Here is a 21,146-nt window from a genome sequence, read left to right on the forward strand (position 1 = left end):
ACTGCAGATTATTTCTTTAGGCCGTGTTGCTTAGTGCTTCTCGTGAAGTAGGACATGAAATGTGCGCTATGGTGGTTCCCATGAGCACGCTGGCATTTCCTCAAAGCTTATACGGTCCCATCACACTGTGGTCAATGGATTTAACACAAATGTGCATACAGCTGTGTTGAAATTCAAGGGCCAACACACTAAAACTAACTGGAAACTGGATACAGTGGATGATAGATACCGCCACCTAGTGGTACGATAGGTCGCAGATTCAGTGCATTTTCATACACATGCTACTTGTTGCTTAAAAAAAAGCTACAAACACTCAAAACAAATACAGAACGGCACAGGTCAATCTTGGGAAAGTAGGATTTATTCAATGCCATTATTACAAATTTATAAAAATGCTAATGTTCTGTAAGAAAAGCAAAATGTAAAGGAATTCACACAGTTGGAATCCAATAGAAATACATTCAATTTCTTAAAAAACTATAATGCATTTTGACACTCCACTGCGCCTGGTCATGATTTTAAAGTGTTTTTCATCTCCTTAGTGCATCTTTCTTTTTTCTTTTTATATCTGCTTTAAATAAACAGAATGTTTAGAGGATCTGGTAAATATATCAGGTCTGATACAGTAGACCCCATCAATAATAAAAGGGGGAATTTAGGGCAAAATAATGAAAAACAATAATTACACACTGAAAAGTGGTTCGGGTGAAGAAGCTGCTGAGGATGTGATACATGTAGCGCAGGGGTATTACGCATGCCTTGTGAAAATAAATGGAAAATGCAAATTCAGAGTCATTACTAATGTTGATTTTGCTTTGAGAAAAATGCTAAATGCTTAAATAGCCTGTTTGACTTCTTCTCCTCACCAACCTCTTTCTGAAATCTAATGTGCATCTTTGATAACTGTGGCATTTGAGGCTACTTCCTACAAACAAGAATGTGGGGACCGATCCAACTGTCCATTCCTGAGGTGAAGAGCAGCTATTTTTAGACCACTTGAAGATGATCGGTCTCGTCTTATAAGTCAGTTTGGGGTTTTTCTTACTAGAGGGTTGGTTTGGTAGCACACTAATCTCAGAGCCCAGGAATGCAGACCATGAGGATGTATCTTTTTCCAGGCACTAGTTTTGCTTCTGTAAAACTGTTCCAATGGCAAACAAAAAAAGCCCCAAAAGGTTAAGCATATGAATCATAAATCTTAGGTTATGGCTATGTGAAAAAAAACATGCTCTAAGCCTTTTAAAAAAATTAAAAGTGTACATGAGAGAAGAGCTTTGAATTTATGGAGGCAAAAAATGATCAAAAAGGCAAGATTTTTACTATGTGCAGAATGTAAAAATAAGAAAACAAGAAATTGGGAAAAAAGATAAATCACCTCTATTGGTGCTGAAAAGTAATGGAAGACCGTAAATGTTGGCAGCCTCGTTCTCTAGAGGCATTCACATCGAGTTTGACTTCCATAAATAATGGAAAAGGATGGACCGCGGACCAGAGGACAGGGACTCTGTAAACATGAAGACATTCTGCTTACAAGACGCTTGGTCTCGTGCAGGGTTTTAAAGTGGCATCAGACCCATGGGTGGGAGCAGAGATGGGGCTTGGATTCATGTCCATGCAAGGTCCCGGGGGACGCCGGGTTTCCATGTTCTATGTCTGGTCACTTGGTGATGGTAGGACAGGAATACTTGAATACTTGTCAGTTGCTCTTGAGCAGGTCAATGCATCCCTGCAATAGAGTCACATTGTTCTGTGGAGACAGGAGGAAACAGTGTCAATACTCATGGAGAATAGAGTCTGTTCTCACGTCATGAGGACATCCAATATGTCACAAAAATAAAACATTTAAACGCACACTTGTATCCCAGTTATAATCAGGTTTTTGAGTATCCTATCTAATGCGTTTGCAAGTGTTTTGCATTGATGCAAATGTTTGTGCATTAATATAGCAGTAAACACCTATTTGCTATGTAAAGTTATAGAGGAGTAATGTCTATCTGAGCAGAGAATGAAGTCTTTCCCTCTGTGTGTTTTTAATCAGAACTTCTCTGTGCTTTGTTTACGTAACCCGTCAGGCCGCACGTGCATGTTGGGGCATGTGAGTCCCCGTGTGTTACCGCTGATAACACCGTCCCAACCCACAGCGTCACTGCAGAAGCGTATAGCACCCACCCTGCGGTTGATTAACACTGTTAGATCAGTCAGCACTGTTACTGCAATAGGTCTGCCTCCATTTTGGACTGAAAATGCCAATGACTCTGTAGCCATGGATGTATAAAGAGACGTCTGTGAATCAGCAGATCCTTTTTTGAGGTAAATCAACTCCTCAGTACAAACACTTAAATAGCCTTCATTTAAATTGTTATGTCCTAAAAGTTGTAAAGTTCACTAATCCAGAGTTTTTTTCCTCAGCATAATGATCGTGCATCAGAACCACGGGACTGCACCGACCTGCACGCTCATATGATATATCCGGTTCTGCTGGCTTCTTGCTAGCTGTATTAATAGTATTAACGTCTTTGTTCCCAAACAACCGGCTATCAGCCAGTAGCTAGTAGCGCTAGTAGAACGACATAAACGGAATTTAACATAGTATTATTAGTTGTAGGCTAACACGCAATTGGTTGCCTGTATTGTGCTGCTCACCTTGGCATGTTTTATCTCCAGCTCAGCCATCTCTATGAGGTTCTTCCTGAAGGCCACAACACGCCTGCCCTTGAAACTGGTCAGTTCTATGAAGATAACAGTGTCCGGTTAATGCAGTGCATATCGTTTTTACACACAAAGAACCAAGTACAGAATGAGCCTGCATCTCTTTTGCACGGATGCACAAACCTTTCTTCCCAGACTCCGAGAGCTTGTCAAATTTCTGCAGGCACTGCTGCTGGTGCTCCTCTGCCTGGGGAATGTCCTTGCTCTTCAGTCGAGCTTTATCCAAAGCCTTGTTCGAGTTCTCGTAGTCAACTAAAGCCCGGGCTCGCCTGTACAGAAGGTCCTGACATGTTCCAGAGAGTTTAACAGGAAAAAATAAAAGAAAGAAGGGAGAGATAACTTGCCTTCATTTGGAAAATATCTAGCAATCCATTAAGCTCAACATCCAATTTCATGTTTGCAAAAGACAGAAGATGTGCTAGACAGAAAATGATAGTTATCGAGAAATACATGCTCTTCTGTTTTCTATAATATGGTTTCTGCTCCTTGAATTCAATACTCAATTAGTCCTTATGCTGAATACAACAAATATGAACATCTTTTCCCATAAATCTTACTATAGCTTACTTATAAAAGGACATGAGGATTAACACTGAGCCCTGATCAGTGGCATATAGCAGAGTGTTTGGTATTTCATTGAGTAGTGTTCTGTCTGGGTGGATTTGTTCGCATAGTCTTTGAAATTCAGCAATATGTGAACTTCATAAATGTTGTGAATCTGTGCAGAAGATAAACATGTCTCACCTTGGCAGCCTGAATGTCTCTCATGTAATATCTGAGCAGCTCTGTGAGTTTCAGCTCCTGGTCAGACGCTACTCTTCCCTCTACTTTCTGCAAGGACACGAATGAAGACACATAGTAGCTACAGCCACACTGTATGTACAAATCAGATCAGGCGTCTCAGTTTGTTGGTAATTGAAGTTCTACTCACTCTGAGCTTCTCAAACAGGTCTGACAACTTCTCCAGGTGCCTGAGATTTAAAAAAAAAAAAAAAAAAGTAAGGCCATACTATGGAAAACTCTGCACAAAGTATGTCTTTGCATAAAAATCATTAAAGGAACAGTGTGTAGGATCTGGAGGTATCTAGCGGTGAGGTTGCAGATTACAACCTCTCCAGTGTGCCAAGCGTGTAGGAATGCTACGGTGGCCGATGCGAAAATGTGAATGACCCTCTCTAGAGCCAGTTGTTGTAAGAGTAGAGTCCTTAGAGAGCGTGTGTGTACGTGGAAGGGAGTAGTGAAGTAAGAGAGAGAGAGAGCGGTGGCGATGGGAGCGAGTAGCGTTATCGACCCAAGCAGAAAAAGGTTAAGAGTTTGGTTTGTCCGTTCTGGGCTACTGTAGAAACATGGCAGCCAGCTCCGAGAAGACGACCTGCTCCCTATGTAGATATAAACGGCTCATTCTAAGGTAACGAACACAATGATTCTTATTTTCAGGTGATTGTAAACTAAAGAAAACATACTTATTAATATGATATTACATTTCTGCTAATAGATCGCCCTAACTGTTACACACTGTTCCTTTAAATAATATATTAAACTCACTTTTTATTTGCTGTGCTATCATCGGCAGAGAGACTGTTCAGGGTGGCGGAGATGTGAATGTAATCATCCGCAATATCTGTAATAACCGAAAATTAGCAATCAAAACTAAACAAATTAATTTATTCTTTTTCAACTCAAAATCAAATTTGATGAGGTAATGTAAAAACTCTGTTATACTTTTGTGCGAGCGGGTCATTTTCTCGGCTTTGGCAGTGGAATCTTTTATCTTGCTGTAGTAGTCGAGCAGGAATGTCTTCTCCTGCTCGAAAAAGTCGTCCACTTCCTGTGTGGGAGACAAACACACAGGCAAAAGGTAATTGGGGAAGTGGCTACGACGTTACGTTTGAATGCTGTCATGAGTATAATCTAAGCAGATCATGCATGAGCCTCACCTTTATTCCTGAGATAAGGACCTCATCAGCTGACTTCACCATGTTTTTAAAGAATCCTCCAAACATTTCCTTGGCGTTCTTTCTTCTCACAGTGAGCTAAAATGACAGAATTACAAAGGGTACATATTAAACCTATAAGAGGAACATCATTTATTTGTTAAAGCTTATTATGTGTTGTTGTGGGAACTAAGTAGGGAAGTAATGTTTGTGATTGGGAACTAAGTAGGGAAGTAATGTTTGTGACTGTTCCAATAATTCATTGTTTTTGTATCGTGTCACAATATGGTCCACAAATACATGTAGCCTATGCTCTTTTATCAGACTAGTATCTACATATGTAAAGAGTTTAACTCTTAGCTAAGTTCTGTTAACAAACACCACAGTCACTGACTGACATACATAGATAACTGCTGATCTCAGCAGGATGTAAGCCATGTGTCACAAGTCTCCAGTAAACTCTGCTTCCTCTTTTCCAACTGACAACCCGGGAAAGGAAGTCAGCATAATGTGGAACTCACATCCTGGTCATACTCTAAGAAAATCTGGAAGTTTCTGTCTTTGCTTAAAGTGGGGTGAGAGGACAATCTCTGCAGGAAGACTTCGTGCACTTGGACAGTTTTCTTGAACACAGCCAGGTACTCACTGAAAGTAAAATAAAACAGATACAGTAACAATATTTCAGTGACTTTTGTAAAGGATCTAACATGACAGTATCTAAAGAATACAAAGGAATATATGGTGTTTTGTTTGAATGTCACACTCACGCCTCCAGCTCCTGCTTCATTTTAGTGTACTCCTCCTTGGTCATGGTGGCTTCACCTTCCCCCAGTTTGTGCATCTTCTCTCTTGGGCTCTCAAAGTCAGGCTTTGGAGGTGCTGGAGGAATCTATGAATGACAACGATTAAGATTCAGGACAGGTTAAATGGTCTTAATGTGTGAGTCATGTCTGAAAGTAGTCCAACTTACTATTAGGCCAGCATAGTCCTCCGTCTCATTCAGAGTGTCATGTAGCCAGATGAAGTCTTCGTGCTGCCTGGGAACAGAGAAATCTGGCTTCTGGAAAGAGCTAAGTGTGGTCTGGGAACAAACATAATTTAATAGTATTTTGTAAAGAAAACTGTCAACATATCAGCAAATACCATCACAGAATATGTTTAAGGTTATGAGTAAGTTTATGTGTTGGGGTACAATTTTTTTTTTACCTTAGTATGGACAGTAAACTTGACTTTGTCCCTTTCACAGAGTGCGTCAGGAATGTCAATAAGAAGAGAGGCATCATGGTTTAGATCCACAGACACAGAGCGCATCTAAGGAGAAAGAACACATCAGGGTTATCAAAAAAAATTTAGCTGGCTGACTTTATGTGTACACACAAAATACATCACTAGTCATGTACAAATGCAGTTTTTTGGTTTGTTTATGGTTACTTGGTTTTAAATCTGGCTTTCAAGAACTATCCAACAGGTCTATCGTCTGTTCATCATTCTGGACTATATCATAAATGCCATTTGATTCATTTTATTTTGGTTTGATATGACAGTTTATCCACAGCGTTGCCTCGTCTTTGACGTTTCTATGAGGTACTGACGATTTAAGCTGTAAAGTGGGACTGCATGGAGACACTAATCAAGCCCAGCTTGTGACTGTTTTATTTTGAATATTGGTTCAATAATACCAATAACCAGTCAGTATTCATAATTAACATATTTAACAGTATCAGCAAAATCTTAGCCAGTAACACAGCAATACAAAATCCACAGTGTCTGGAGTCTTTCCTAGCTTGACAATATACAAACATGTCAGAGAATTGTTCATGTTAGACGTGCATGGCGGCCCTTTAGAAGTCATTCTTCCATGAGTTTAGAGATTGAAGTGTCGGTGTAGTGTTGGGTAAAAGGTCTGGAGACAGTTTGTTTTGGATCTAACAGTAGGCACAGACTCCAGTCCTGCTTCAGCCTAAGGCCTAGTTCCACACCCTTGTTGATCTGTTACAACATTTTCACACACAGCTGTCCTGCTCATCCCACAAATGCATGATCCTTACAAGTTGGACATCATTGTGAAGGTAAATAAACAGGCTTTCCAACGATGTAAAATACAATGCCAATTAGCATTGTAACAACAGGGAAATAGTCGACCAAACACAAGTTTCCAAACTTTTTTTTCCGAGTTTATTTTGTTCATCCTATTTACATCAATTACTACAAACTACACCCTGTGAACTGACCACGAAGTTGTATCAACACCTCTCTAAAACAGATAAAACACAAACTGAACATTATATCCTTTGTGATGGGTGTACCTAATAAATTGACAACTGAGTGTAATGTGTGTGTGTGTGTGTGTGTGTGTGTGTGTATACATTCATCAGCCAGAGAGTAAATGGTAGACTATGTTTATTCTTTATGCCATTAAAGATTCAAGAGATTTTATTTGTCACATACAAGTATGTATAGTGAAATGTTGTAACAGATCAATAAATAACTTTGTAAAATATAATGCCAATTAGCATTGTAACAACAGAGAAATAATCAAAAACAAACACAAGTTTCCAAACTTTTTTTCCCCAGTTTATTAGAAATTCCTCTTAGCAACACAAAACTACATGCTCCAAAAATTACTATAGAGTTGAATGTATACATACACACACACACCTTACACTCAGTTGTCAATTTATTAGTTACACCCATCACAGAGGATATAATGTTCAGTTTGTGTTTGTATCTGTTTTAGAGAGGTGTTGATACTTCGTGGTCAGTTCACAGGGTGTAGTTTGTAGTCATTGATGTAAATAGGATGAACAAAATATTAGAAAATTGCTTCAAAATTACTACAGAGTTGAATCTGCACCTCTCAATATGGAAACCTGCACAATTAAAATCAAGAAGGCCAAAAAAAGTAAAGTTATTTAGACACCTGTCAGAGTACTTTTAGCTCACTACAAGTCCAATGAGTTGTCACAGGCCAGTATGCTGCAAAACAGTTTGATAGAGTCAAAGCAGTAGAAGAAGAAGACATAACTTTAACATTAGGTTACTTTACTGTCACTTTTACATTATGTTTTGTTGCATGTTTTAGGTAACACTAGCAAACACACTTTCTCCTGCATAAAAGCAGTTAGACACCACTAGTTTAACACTGAAGTGACCCACTTATTGATTAGCTTTATCAGCAGATCGTTAGCTCGCTTTAGCTTTAGCTCAGACAACAACACAAGTTAGCTTCAGTAACTTAGCTTAGCCAGAGAGCTACTGTTGATGTTAGCCAGCTCAATGCTACCTGGGCTGACTTTAGACACATTTAACTCACCTTTTCTTTATTACTTTCGTCTATGGTGGATGTCATGATATCGACGTGAACAGGCCAACGATCCAAATAACAGACTACACACAGGAAGCTTCTCCTCTGCTGACTGTTAGCCTCCTGACGTTGCTGTCAAACCGTCGCCCCCATCCTGCTGATGACGTATTAACTCCCGCCTCTAAGCGAATCTGATTGGACGACGTAGAATCTACAAATGCTGTGATTGGTTGTTAACCCAATCACTCATATCACACATTCTATTCTTGTGATTTAATATAGAAATCTTTCAGATAACTTCTTTTTAAACATTACATTTTGTTATCATTGGGTAAACGACAGATAAGGCATAATAAACAACAAAAGGTAAATGAAAGTAACTAAACTAAACTGAGTACCTCCGGCTCACCACACGGACGTATTTCAATGATACACACGTGAGATGAGTGACAGTCGGAAACGAAGCAGCATGTACAATAATGATATTCTGGAAATTATAAGGTTTATTATAATTATATTGAATAATTTAAGTGATATAGATAGATAGATAGATAGATAGATAGATAGATAGATAGATAGATAGATGGTAACTTTATTGATCCCGAGGGAAGTCAAGTTTCCAGCATCACAGTTCCATAGTGCAAAACATGTTAGTAAAAAGGCAGTCAAAAAGTTAGTAGTGCAAAATACAAAGTACAAAAAAATATACCAGATATAAAAATACAAGGAGATGAAGAAAACTGTTAAAACTGAATTTAGTGCAGGGTAACAGCTGTGATACACGACTATTAAAAAAAAGTGAATATAGTGCAGAAGAGAATGTTAAAGGGACTATTTGTAACTTTCAGAAATGCTTGTTAACAGCGACACCTGTGGCCGTGAAATCAACGAAAGTCAGCGTCGGGCTCGCGCTTGCCCGCTCTCAATATACCTGAACGAGCATCACTCAAAACAGTGAGGCGACACACGTCAGCTAAAACCACAATATCACTCTATATTTCAGCTGCTTGGCAGTAATGTTAGCTGACCAGACGAAGGTCTCTCCATGAACATGATTTAGATCTGATCCTAGTGTTGGCTTTTCCTGCCTAAGTGCAGGCTGAGGCAGCGGGGCTCTCCAGCGTGTCTCCCTGCTCTCTCCGCCCGCAGCCGGAGAGAGCAGAGGAGACACCGGCACCCGGTCGGTAACGAGAAGACAACGTAAATCTCTGTAGAGCTCCGTCACTTCACAAGACACGGAAAACCTCTGTTGGTCTGGAGGAGCTGCAGCAGTTATTTCTGCACAAACGTCCCCTGTGCATTCACTAGATATTCTCAGAGCTAAACTAACTATTCTGCAGTGTGTAGTGAGCGCGCGTTCACGTCTAGAGGTGGAGCGAGCTGAGCTGTCTGAGTGAAGGCGAGCAGGCAGAGGAGGAGGGTACATCGGCTACACGCGAACGCGCATATGCGAGCGCGCATGTGTGGCGACCCGCTACATTTATACGCTTAAAAAGTTACAAATAGTCCCTTTAAAAGTGAGAATAGTGCATTATTATCCATCCTGCAGACCGTCCTCCTAACCCTAACCCTAACCGTAACCCTATTTGCGCAAACATACTAATCAAAAATCAAAAAAGCACTAAATTTGGCTGAATTATAAAAAGGCAGAAGTGATAAAATGAAGAGCCGAAAGAGCCGGCTCTTCTTTGGTGAGCTGAGCCAAAAGATGTGGCTCACTAAAAAGAGACGGAATTCCCATCACTAGTCGGAAGTGTGTGTAACAGCAGAAGCGCGTCGTCTAGAAACAGTTGCTAGGGCGAGTTACTCTGCTGGAACATGTTGGGGCAAGTACCTTCACCAAAATGAAGCTAAACACTTAAAATATAACAGTTAAGTTACCATAAAAACACTGAAACAACTGTACGTATATGTAGTTAGTTATCCAGTGGGTTTCTGTTGTGTGAAAGTCGTCACAATGTTGATTATTAAACGAGCAGTGTGTGTTATGGGCATCATTGTGCCGCCATGCGCCTCCCTCTCTGTGAGAAACTTCTCTGCTTGTCAGCAACTATCATCCTCAAAGAGACCCAGTTCGTACAGCTCAGTGGACAGTGAGCGCTACTCTTCTCTGGTGAAGTCAGTCATGTCCTCCAGGGTCAGCTCCCAGACTCCAGAGACCCTCCAAGCAGAGGACGAGCAGGTTTATGGACCTGTTGTCAAAGGTCAAGCTCCATCCTCTAGAGCAGAGAGGAGGGTACCCAAAACCCTGCATCCCTTCTTACACAGCGAGGAAGGGACCCTAGAAACAGAGGAGCCAGAGTCAGGAGGACCTCCAGCCAGGATTGTGTTGAACAGGGGTGAAGGCAGGTCTTTGGTACCCAGTGTGACCCGGATCATTCAGCAGACCCTCTCCCCAGAGCAGATCTTCTACCTGGAGAGGTGGAAGAGGAGGATGATCACACAGCTTGGAGAGGAAGGCTTCAGAGAATACAGTCAGAGTAAGTGTTGTTACATCAATGTAATTAACTAACAATACATCTGTGCACTATTAATACACTGAATGTGAAATACATTTGTCTGTGCAATATATCCTTTGATGCAATATATACCTCAAGTGCAACTACCTTTGTTTACATTTTATTTATTACATATTATTTATTTGTTGCATCTATTTTATATTTTATACTTCTAGTGTAACACTTCTGTTTATATTTATTTATTACATCTACTTTACCTGTTTTACAAGTGCAATTACCTCTGTTTACATTACATCTATTTTTATATTTTATACTTCTAGTGTAACACTTCTGTTTATATTTATTTATTACATATACTCTACCTATTTTACAAGTGCAATTACCTCTGTTTACATCTATTTTTATATTTTATAACTCTAGTGTAACACTTCTGTTTATATATATTTATTACATCTACCCTACCTATTTTACAAGTGCAATTACCTCTGTTTACATTACATCTATTTTTATATTTTATACTTTTAGTGTAACACTTCTGTTTATATTTATTTATTACATCTACTTTACCTGTTTTATTTGCTTTATAACTGTGTGTGTTTTACCTGTTATATGTTTTATCTGCCTCGTTTAGTCTTGTCAAGTATTTGTTTTAAAGCACTGACCAGAAGTGGCAACTGTGAAACTCGTTGTATTTAATACAATGACAATAAAGCTTTCTATTCTATTCTATTGAATTATGTGTGGTAAGAGAAACTGAAAAGTAACTAAAAGTTGTTGTATTCATTCAGATTTATTCAGGCAAGGGAGGCTTTTCCATTCAGCTTTGGAGGACATCTTGACATCAGGTGCAACATTGAAGAACAAGGAGACACCTGAGGAGCATCCACCTGAGGTACGGGGATACATGGAGAGCATCTCTCATGTACTGGAGGATGTCAGAGCAGTGAGAGCTACTGAAAGCACCGTGCGACACAACACACTGAACTATCTGGGAATTGTGGATTGTGTTGCTCGCTACAGGTAAATATTCAGATTTGCAGACTAAAGGTACTTTTTTCCATACCAGACTTGACTTCTTGACTGCATGTTTTTTTTTTTGTCTGCAGGGGTGTACTGTGTGTGATTGACTGGAAGACTTCAGAGAAGCCCAAACCATTCCTGAGCAACACATATGACAACCCTATTCAGGTGGCAGCCTACGCTGGGGCTTTGAACAATGACGACAACTACAAATACCAGGTGATCTACTGAGATAAACGATGTGATGATCTATTGATTCTCTGCTTTTCACCCAGATTGTTTAACTCTCTCAGCCTGAAGTCAGAGTCCTTACTTAAAATACAAATTATCGCAAAAAAACAACATAAAAACACTTTTTTTTTTTTTTTTAATTCTATTTTTATTGACACTTCGCAACAAACATACTTACATGAAATGAGTTACAGACCCTGTATACATACATCACCCACCTATGTCTGTCTAAAGTGCCACATTTTAAGAATTGTTATACATAGAAAAACTAACCAGTTAAAACTATGAACAAATCTTTTCATTACCATACAATCATAAGAAGCTGTCCTACTTCCACATCGGAAAATCCACGATGACATTATTTTATCGTACTTTTATTGAGTCTGTTTTATCCTTTTCACGAGTGTCATGGTTTGGTAATATGCCTCTGAAGGACAGAAATAGACTGAGTCAGATCGTTAAATGGTCCAGTCAGCTGATTGGTGAGTCCCATCTGAGCTTAGAGTCCCTGTATACCAGGCAGTTACAGCGGATAGCCAGCTACATCTCACACGATGACTGTCATCCTCTGTCTGATGAGTTCCAGCTTCTCCCATCTGGTCGGAGGTTTAGGGTTCTAAGGTGTAGAACAACGCACTACAGGAACAGCTTTTGCACATATTTATGGAAAGTTTATCCCTTTTCTCATTTTATTGTGTCTTTTTTGTCCTGATATTTCAGTAGTTTTTATATTGTTCTTGTGGCCTTCTTTTTGCTGGGTCCTGATCCCAGTAAGCCTTTGGGTACTCTTTGTCATGTTTTTGGTATGTCTGTCTCTTGTCTGTGCTCTACCTTATTGTCAATACGGATGCCATCCTCAATTTTTGCTGCAAAACAAATCTACCTACGGGCACAAATAAAGTCACCTGAACCTGATAGATTTGCAAAAATAAACTCTCCAGGAGTACATGACATCTGAAAATATCTTGTCAGGCATTATGAATCCCTCTCGAAAAATCTTGAATGACGGGACAATCCCAGAAATCATGGTAATGATGTGCATTTAGATTTCCACATATTACTGATCTCTTCTCACTGCAGGTTGGACATGGACTCATTGTAGTAGCCTACAAGGATGGCTCACCCGCCCATGCTCATGAGTTGAGCTCAGAGCTGATGTTGGAGTACTGGAAAAAGTGGCTGATTCGTCTCGAAGACTTCACAGGCCAAAGGTAAATCAGTCAGAACAGTGTTTTATATCCATTTCAAAATAATTGAAATTCCATTCCCACTTAATTTTTTTATAAATCTGGAGCATATCCTAGCTATCGGCGCCGAATAATCGGTTTGGCCAAGCTCTACCATAAGTATTAATTTGATTTACACCAGAGCAGTCTGGATAATAAATACTCTGACAACTAAAATTTCAAGTTCAACTTTAACTTCAGCAAGTAGTCGTTGACAATGAAATCCTTAAATCTCCCTCCATCTGTGCACTAACAGATATGTATAAAAAAAATATATGTATAAAGAAAAAGTGTAACAAATCAAATTAGAATCTAAGGCATTAAATAGTGCAGCAGCTAATATATAGGAATTAAATATAATATAAAATTAAATATACTATACTGTGTTAGCCTGGTGGGAAATAGTAACATGTATAAACTGTAATGTAAACAGGTTGTGCAGTAATGTAGTATGTACTGTATATATACATAATGAGAACATCATTTTCCAATATGCACATCATTTACATTAAGATTTGTCTTCTTTTCATCTCAGATCCAGTCATGCATCGAGTTCTTTTGTGGAAAAGAGATGAGACGTGTGAAGAGAGGTGTGTCGGGGCATGTCCATGAAGCAGTTTGAGGCAACTGAACCTGAACTGAATATATAAAATACTCCCCATGCAGTGGGAGTGTAAAACATACACATTTTAAGCCGAATTTCTTGTCCCTTTTCTATCCTGGGAGCAACTTATCATATTAGGGGACGTCTTCTTTGAGCTATTTAAAAATCATTGAATCCAAACCCGGCTTCCCTATATGAGGCTTTTAAAGAGCCCTAGTTCTCCTCCTCTAGGAAGCAGTACACTGGGTAAACCACGGCGTGGAGTATCTTGGCCCTGATGCTGACCTTTGGCGTAGTTTCTCCCTCTGAGTGTACAACATGCCCACTGCACATGTCACGTAGGTCAGGATCCAGGATGCAGGCTTTCCTTCTGCGTCCAGCACGATGCAGCAGGAGGGGAAGTTTGCGATCAGGTTCTAGATCATCCTGACGGCGTCCTCGTTCTTTCCAAACTTCCATGTCCGATTCACCGAGCAGTGTGTGATACATCCAGAGAGCTCAGTAAGAGCTGATGCAGAACAGAACAGAGCAGAGTCCTGCTTTCTTACTGAACTATTAAACCTAAGATAATGATTTAGTCACACGCTAAGCCTGCATAGCTACGCTCTACTTGTCTATAGAGGGAAGGATACAGTATCATCATGTGACACATTGACAGTTTTCTGCTGGACACGTCTTTTTCTGATGCCACTGCTTTGAATATCTCAATGTGGCGAATAATGATTCCTTGGAGAGAAGTTATGAAAGAAAAGCTATTAATAAATGTGTGAAACTTCATTTTGTATTTGTTTTGAGTTCTATTTTATCAGGATTAAAGATTTCAGTCTATCAGAAGGGATTTCAACTTTTCTTTGAAACCACAAAAGTGCAAATGTTGATGTATTTGGAAGACAGAAGCAGTTAATGCGTATGTTTTTACACAGTCATCTTGAAATAGAGGGTTTCAGTTCCCTTAGGATATGAATCCTCCCTCAACACATCTCGTCTCCCTGACTTCTCCTTTCTAATTCCCCTTTTTGTTTTATAGCTCTCTGGCCATATAATCATTCGGATACTGTAATGGCACTATGGTACTGACCTTTGCACTCATTGTGGTGCAGAAATATGCCATAAGATGGGGGCATGATATGCCATAATAATGGGAGGACTTTGAACACAATAAAAGAAAAGATAATAAAATTCTACTTTATACCCCAGTGAAAAAACAATCACATTGAATAGAACATCAGGTGTCTGGGTTTTGTAGCTTCCATGTCATTGTTACGTCTGGTCATTGAGTGATGCAGGAATTATAATTTAATAGCACGCTCCTGAAAAATACAAGTTGAATTTTACTTTGGGCTGCAAAGATCAGTGCATTAATTAATTATTTTTGGCAATTTTTAATTATGCAATTAACATGCAATTAATTAATCAAAATGAACTTGCATGTTATTATTCAAGAGATGATGAAAAGAACAAAAGTGCTTATTGCTATTGTACTGGGTCCTGTCAATAGCTTCATCATTTGCAAAAACCAGAAGAGATCACCCTTCTGTAAGAAAAGAGTGATGTGAAGATACAGTATATGCAGAAATACGGATAAATATATATAATGCACATGGATAAGTAGCCTAGTTACCTGTTCCTATTGTGGTTTGCAGACACATTGAACTCTGACCGCTAAAACCTTTACAGCTTCTGAACTCTGATCAACCTCTGATCTTCTTAAAAATGAAATAGTTATGTTGCAATCCAAAGAGTGGCTCCATGAGTTATTGAGGCAGTGAATATGTTGAAAGGTGTAGCAAACTAAATAATAATAGGATAATATTACTCACCGCCTTGCAATAAGGCAGGCTATACAATGTACAGTAGGCCTATTAAATTCTAGGTTACATGTGAGTTGTGCATGAACTTGTTCTCTATTGCCCAGCAGTGATGGAAGAAGCATTGGGATCTTTTACTTCAGTGAAAATAACAATACTACAGTGTAGAAATACTTTGTTACAAGTAAAAGTCCTGTATTCAAAATTGTACTCTAGTTGCGTCAAAACAAATATACGTAAAAACATTATGCAGGATAGACAATTTCAGATTCATATATATCATATTACTGAATTATAATTAGTGATGCATAAATATGTATATCAATTCAATGTTGTAGCTGGTCAAGGTGGGGACATTTTTAATTACTGCATATAGGCTTACTGCTGGGTAGTTTACTCTATAATAATTATAATTTTTAGTTGCTTTATATTCTGTGTTAAACAATCTGAATCCGCAAAGTAACTAGTAACTGGAGCTATCAAATGAATGTAGTAAAAAATACATTAAAAACTGCAGTCCTTGAACCTGGACTAAAAGGACACTGGGAACCTGCTGAAGATTTGACAGTAATGTGAAAAGGAGAAAATAGATTTAAAACATGAGTAAAACAAGGTATGCATGACATATCTTTATTTTGGGGAGCTATTGTTACTGATTATTACATTGGTACTGTACTGTGATACTGTATGTGTTCATGTACATAATTTGATAATTGTTCAGAGCCGACAGAAAACAAGGAATGAATCCACCATTATAACAGTTCAGGTTTAATTTATGTTTACCTGATAATAAGTCAGCTGTACATTCAATCACAGCGGTTAGAAAATCAAAAGTTGAACTCACACCATTGCGCCCTGTATGAGGGATCCTCAATGAAGCCCAGGTTTTTAAATAGCCTGTAGGAGACCTCGTTCTCCTCCTCTACGAAGCAGTACACTGGGTAGCCCTCAGCGAAGAGCCTCTTTGCCAAGGTGCTGGCCAGGACTTTGGCGTAGCCTCTCCCTCTGTGCTCTGGCAGAGTGTGCAAAAAGCCCATAGCACAGGAATCATACATCAGAACCCAGGACACCGGCTGACCCTGGTCGTCAGTGATGCAGCAGGATGGGAAGTTGCTGATGAGGTTTTTAATGTTCATGTAACCCTGCTTGTTCCCTCCGAACTTCCAGGTTTTATTCACCAAGTCAACGTGGGAAAGGTTAAGAGTGGAAATCCTCGATTCAAGCTCACTGTGTAGAGAAACACATTATGATGACCTTTCATTTGAGTGGAGAAACAATACTATTAAACGTTTCACTTTTAAGCAAAGTTATGTACACATGTCCTTATGAAGCACATTTTAATGATCTGGCTATAGGGGAGAGTGGGGTAAGATGAGCCAGTGGTGACCCACCCCCTCTATCTTGGCAACTGTGATTATGTTTTGTCATGTGACCATTATTTTAGGAAGTACCCATCATTTATATCTTGCTGTGATGGAGTTAAGCACATGGGAGAAGTAGTAAGTACTTTTTTACACCAAAAACAGTTTTTTCCCAGTCAAAGTAAATTTTCTGCATGTCAGGAATAATGGATGTTAGGTCAAAGCAAATTTATCCAGGTCTAAAAAAATATATTATACACGTTGGTGATTTACTAAGATATAACACCATGTTAATCCCTTCGTTAAAGATTAGCCTGAATTGCTAAGCTAGGCCATTTTTTCCAAAATGGTAGCTATGGGGCAAAGTGAGCCAAAGGTTATGGGGTAAGTTGAGCCACTGGCTCACTAATATTCTACTGTTATTCCGAGCCACTGGCTCAATTTACCCCACCATAAATTAACCAAATTAATTATCTGATGTATAAAATGGTATTACCGTTGAGTGTTACACAACTTGGTTTGATTTTTTATATGTTAACCTTTATAGAAGAGGGAGATAAAGGAAGTTAAAACAGTTGGTTATAGTGGAACAGCAGAGGCAAAGAGGGTCTTCACAGAAGCTGGCTGAACAGTTCCATGGCCTTACTCCAAAGAAATGCTGTGAACTGGCATTGGAATTGGCAGAAAGAAACAACCTTCCTGTCCCCAACAACTGGAAAGAGAAGGGTTTAGCAGGTAGGCCTAGGTCAAACCAAAGACCAAGACGAAAATCACAGCGTACAGCAGTTCTGAGGAGAGTGATGTTCCCATCCCATTTGATGACACTTCTGAGCATGAGTGTTCTAATGATTAGAGAAGTGAATCAGACATCACAGATCTGTTAGTTGGTGACTTTGTCATAGTAAACTTTGTATCCAAAGGCAGGAGCTACCATTACATTGGCTTGGTTGAGAGCCTGGAGGGCAACGAAGTGAGTGCAAGATTTCTCAGAAGAATCCGGGGGAACACTTGACGTGAGAAGCCCACCTTTGCATTCAAGGAAAAGGATGAGGCATCTTTTCCACTGAGTGATGTGCTGAAGGAGCTACCTCAACCTCAAAAGGCTGGAGGAACTGCAAGGAGGGAGCAACAGTTCATATTTCCCTGCAACCTTGACGACTGGAATATAGTCGAATATTGAATGATATTTTGATTTTTCAATGGTCTTGAAACTCACTGGTGGTTTGTTCTCAAAAGTTCATAACTGTGAAACTGTTTGTTAACACACTTATGCTGAGGTTTAAACTTAAAAACTCAGATGTTCAGTTTACCCCACGATGGCTCAACTTACCCACTGACTCGGATCAACTTACCCCTTACCTGGGGCAAGTTGAGCCACAGGAGCACTTTTTTATAGCTTACAGCTTTGTTATAGATGCATGCTGATCATTTCATTTGATAGGAGAGATCCTGAATTTAAGGTTCATGTTTTCATTTTACTTCTGTCTCATTTTTCCTAACCTCGAGGACAGCATAAGTAAAAATTGGCTCATCTTACCCCACTCTCCCCTACCTGTCAACTGCTGGTGGGAGTAGATGGCTGCTGTCTGGCAAATACAGGAGATGCACCGGGATATGGCATCGGTTGTTGACTTCTCTGTCAGCAGACACTTCTTTGAGCATGGGGACATGGGAAATGTCACATCCTGTAGGACAAAAATGATTCACATGTTAATACCATTCTGTTATTTTTCTTTGCAAACCAGTAGTGGAGGAAGTATTCACCTCCTTTACTCTGTAAAAATAGCAAAGCCCACACTGCAAAAATACTCTATTACATGTTAAAGTCCTTAATTGAAAATATTAAAGGAACAGTGTGTAGGATTTGGTGGCATTTGGAGGATTTGCAGATTGCAACCAACTGAGTATCCCTCCGCTCACTCCTCCCTTGCCAAGACTGTGGTAACGTGAGCCATCGAGTGTAAAACCATGATAACGCCGTTCGCCTCACTCAGAGACCATCCTTACCATGATAACACTACTTTAGGAGCAACGGAAGTCAGACGGCGACAGTTTTGCACTCTGCAGCTCACGTTACTGCAGTTTCACAAGCGTCTCTCTAGAGCCAGTGTTTGGTTTGTCCATTCTGGGCTACTGTAGAAACATGACGGATCAACATGGCAGACTTTAGATATGAAGTATAGGTGTAAGAAAATATTGAAAAAATCTAATATTGCAATATTATGTTTTGTGATACTGTATCGATTCTCAAAAACACCATATTGATCTTTAATTAATAGTTTATGGGTTAATCAATACTTTATTTTATTTTCAAAGAGATGTGCCCTCTCAGTGTATTTGTCCTCTAAAAGTAGTGCTATGATGTTGGATGTTACAGGGACTGTGATAAATGCAAATGCAGATCTCACTGTCCTGATTGCATGAACAAAGATTTTATACATATGGTGGTGTGTTCTTTCCTAAAATAAGATTTAAAAAATCACAATATATTGCCTTACTTACAGTATCACAAGGGCTAACCCCTGTATCGTGATACATATCATAACGCCAGATTCTTGCCAATACACAGCCCTAATATGAAGGGCTCATTCTAAGCTAACTAAAACACAACGATTCTTCGTTTCAGGTGATTATACACTAATGAAAACACAGTTATCAATATTATATTCCATTTCTGTGAGTATCAAACTTTTATATATTAGGCTGTTATTAAGATTATTATTAGTGATGCATTCATGTTTAACTATCATATTACTGTTAGTTGGTCGAGGTGGCGTTCAAGTGGCTGTATTATATAGCTGTATTGTTATAGCCTATTTACACTAGGCTACACCACTGTTAGATGCAGCAGTGTCTGCAGAGATTTAAACTCACCTGCAATATGAAAAAAAGTGCTCCAGTCAATTGCATTCTCCTCTGTCAGTATTTTCCTTAAAATCTCTTCATCCGTGCTGTAGCAAGTCACCTTTTTCATGAAGTCCAGGGCGCGCTTGTTCTGTGAAGTAAAATGTATTAATCATGTGGACAAAAAGCATGATGTTTAGGTTACAACGTGTCTAATTCTCCTATGGGATGTGAACTCACCTTGGGGTCAGGTCTGCAAATGATGACCTTAAAGTCAGGCCATGTATCAACGACGACCTCCAGTGTGGTTGGTTTCTTCCTGTTAATCCCATATAGGATACCGTAAACCTAAAAACAGAAAATGTTTAGACTATATTTAGGCCTATGAGCTGACATATGGAGGAATGCATTTTAAATAGTTGCAGCTTGACTACCTTAAAACTCTTGGGTAAGTGTTTAAGCAGAACTCCTTCAGCAATCTGTAGTTCTTCTGAGTTCAGGACCTTCATGTTTGAGGAGTGAAGCTTCTTTAATGGTGCAGTTTATCCTGCCTGCTGGTTTAAACTGCTCTGTTCCAATAAAAATAGTCTCAGCCTTCATAAATCATTGACAGGCGGTCACCAATCGCAGGCAATGTTACAAAGTGTCTCATAGCAGCTGAGCGGGTCAACTCAAAACAGAAAAATAGTTTGCTACTTTCTGTCTGAAAATTAAAGCTCTTATATTTCTTAGATCCCAAATTGTTTGTGCAATTATTTAATGGCCAAAATACATTTTAATTACAAAAAAGTTGTATTATTGATTATGTAGGCCTAATGCTGTGACAATAGATACATCCCCTATTAATTATAAAAATAAAATCCGTAGTATAAAATGGAAATACTCAAATAACTAGTACCTCAAGACTGTACTTAAGCTAACTGCTTGAGTAAATGTACTTTCCACGACAGTCGTCCAGTGTATTAGAGGCTAATACTTGTCAAACAGGTAAATACTCGTCATAAACCTAGTTTCAGATTTGTGAAACTTTTTTTGTCATAATATTAAAAGGGCAATATCAAATTGTTTCTCGAGACCATCATAGCCTATAAATCCATGTCTAAAAACAATGTACTATACCTAAACTAGTCAAAGCTGGACCCTAAAGACTGTTTTAGCCTTTTTATAGTTATGGAAACAGATAAAAAATACATTAAAAACTGCAGTCCTTGAACCTGGACTAAAAGGACACTGGGAACCTGCTGAAGATTTGACAGTAATGTGAAAAGGAGAAAATAGATTTAAAACATGAGTAAAACAAGGTATGCATGACATATCTTTATTTTGGGGAGCCATTGTTACTGATTATTACATTGGTACTGTACTGTGATACTGTATGTGTTCATGTACATAATTTGATAATTGTTCAGAGCCGACAGAAAACAAGGAATGAATCCACCATTATAACAGTTCAGGTTTAATTTATGTTTACCTGATAATAAGTCAGCTATACATTCAATCACAGTGGTTAGAAAATCAAAAGTTGAATTCCCACCATTGCGCCCTGTATGAGGGATCCTCAATGAAGCCCAGGTTTTTAAATAGCCTGTAGGAGACCTCGTTCTCCTCCTCTATGTTGCAGTACACTGGGTAGCCCTCAGCGAAGA

At 39.1% G+C, this 21,146-nt stretch overlaps 3 protein-coding genes across 3 annotated transcripts; 1 reads left to right on the forward strand and 2 right to left on the reverse strand.

Annotated features, from left to right (window-relative positions):
* Positions 1–343: 343 nt before the first annotated feature.
* Positions 344–8,119, reverse strand: snx5 (sorting nexin 5). Its single transcript, XM_074646520.1, has 13 exons — positions 7,957–8,119; positions 5,850–5,954; positions 5,614–5,724; positions 5,411–5,532; positions 5,165–5,288; positions 4,647–4,742; positions 4,432–4,537; positions 4,255–4,330; positions 3,641–3,680; positions 3,454–3,540; positions 2,833–2,992; positions 2,644–2,729; positions 344–1,747 (listed from the first exon to the last, which is right to left on the reverse strand). The coding sequence occupies exons 1-13, from the start codon at positions 7,990–7,992 to the stop codon at positions 1,697–1,699; spliced, it is 1,200 nt and encodes a 399-aa protein (XP_074502621.1). The 5' UTR covers positions 7,993–8,119; the 3' UTR covers positions 344–1,696.
* A 1,644-nt stretch (positions 8,120–9,763) lies between these two features.
* On the forward strand, positions 9,764–14,321 carry mgme1 (mitochondrial genome maintenance exonuclease 1). The gene is made up of 5 exons (XM_074646521.1): positions 9,764–10,427; positions 11,195–11,426; positions 11,513–11,645; positions 12,738–12,868; positions 13,419–14,321. Exons 1-5 carry the CDS (start codon positions 9,905–9,907, stop codon positions 13,456–13,458), a joined length of 1,059 nt encoding a protein of 352 aa, XP_074502622.1. The 5' UTR covers positions 9,764–9,904; the 3' UTR covers positions 13,459–14,321.
* Positions 14,322–15,959: 1,638 nt separating this feature from the next.
* LOC141774136 (glycine N-acyltransferase-like protein 3) lies at positions 15,960–20,180 on the reverse strand. The gene is made up of 5 exons (XM_074646522.1): positions 19,935–20,180; positions 19,741–19,848; positions 19,531–19,651; positions 18,209–18,341; positions 15,960–16,522 (listed from the first exon to the last, which is right to left on the reverse strand). The coding sequence occupies exons 1-5, from the start codon at positions 20,007–20,009 to the stop codon at positions 16,123–16,125; spliced, it is 837 nt and encodes a 278-aa protein (XP_074502623.1). The 5' UTR covers positions 20,010–20,180; the 3' UTR covers positions 15,960–16,122.
* Between the last annotated feature and the right edge of the window lie 966 nt (positions 20,181–21,146).

This window comes from Sebastes fasciatus, chromosome 9, assembly GCF_043250625.1.
Source record: "Sebastes fasciatus isolate fSebFas1 chromosome 9, fSebFas1.pri, whole genome shotgun sequence".
NCBI classification, from domain to species: Eukaryota; Metazoa; Chordata; class Actinopteri; order Perciformes; family Sebastidae; genus Sebastes; species Sebastes fasciatus.

Excerpts from the sequence above, each read along its gene's own strand:
- mgme1 (XM_074646521.1), top strand. The coding sequence starts at position 9,905 with ATGTTGATTATTAAACGAGCAGTGTGTGTTATGGGCATCATTGTGCCG. Across the intron at positions 10,428-11,194 it reads CTTCAGAGAATACAGTCAGA|ATTTATTCAGGCAAGGGAGG; the intron begins GTAAGTGTTGTT and ends GTATTCATTCAG. Across the intron at positions 11,646-12,737 it reads ACGACAACTACAAATACCAG|GTTGGACATGGACTCATTGT; the intron begins GTGATCTACTGA and ends TTCTCACTGCAG.
- LOC141774136 (XM_074646522.1), bottom strand. The coding sequence starts at position 20,009 with ATGAAGGTCCTGAACTCAGAAGAACTACAGATTGCTGAAGGAGTTCTG. Across the intron at positions 19,849-19,934 it reads ACTTACCCAAGAGTTTTAAG|GTTTACGGTATCCTATATGG; the intron begins GTAGTCAAGCTG and ends TTCTGTTTTTAG. Across the intron at positions 19,652-19,740 it reads TTTGCAGACCTGACCCCAAG|AACAAGCGCGCCCTGGACTT; the intron begins GTGAGTTCACAT and ends TTTACTTCACAG.
- snx5 (XM_074646520.1), bottom strand. The coding sequence starts at position 7,992 with ATGACATCCACCATAGACGAAAGTAATAAAGAAAAG. Across the intron at positions 5,725-5,849 it reads AGTTTACTGTCCATACTAAG|ACCACACTTAGCTCTTTCCA; the intron begins GTAAAAAAAAAA and ends GTTTGTTCCCAG. Across the intron at positions 4,743-5,164 it reads TCTTAGAGTATGACCAGGAT|CTCACTGTGAGAAGAAAGAA; the intron begins GTGAGTTCCACA and ends CTGTCATTTTAG.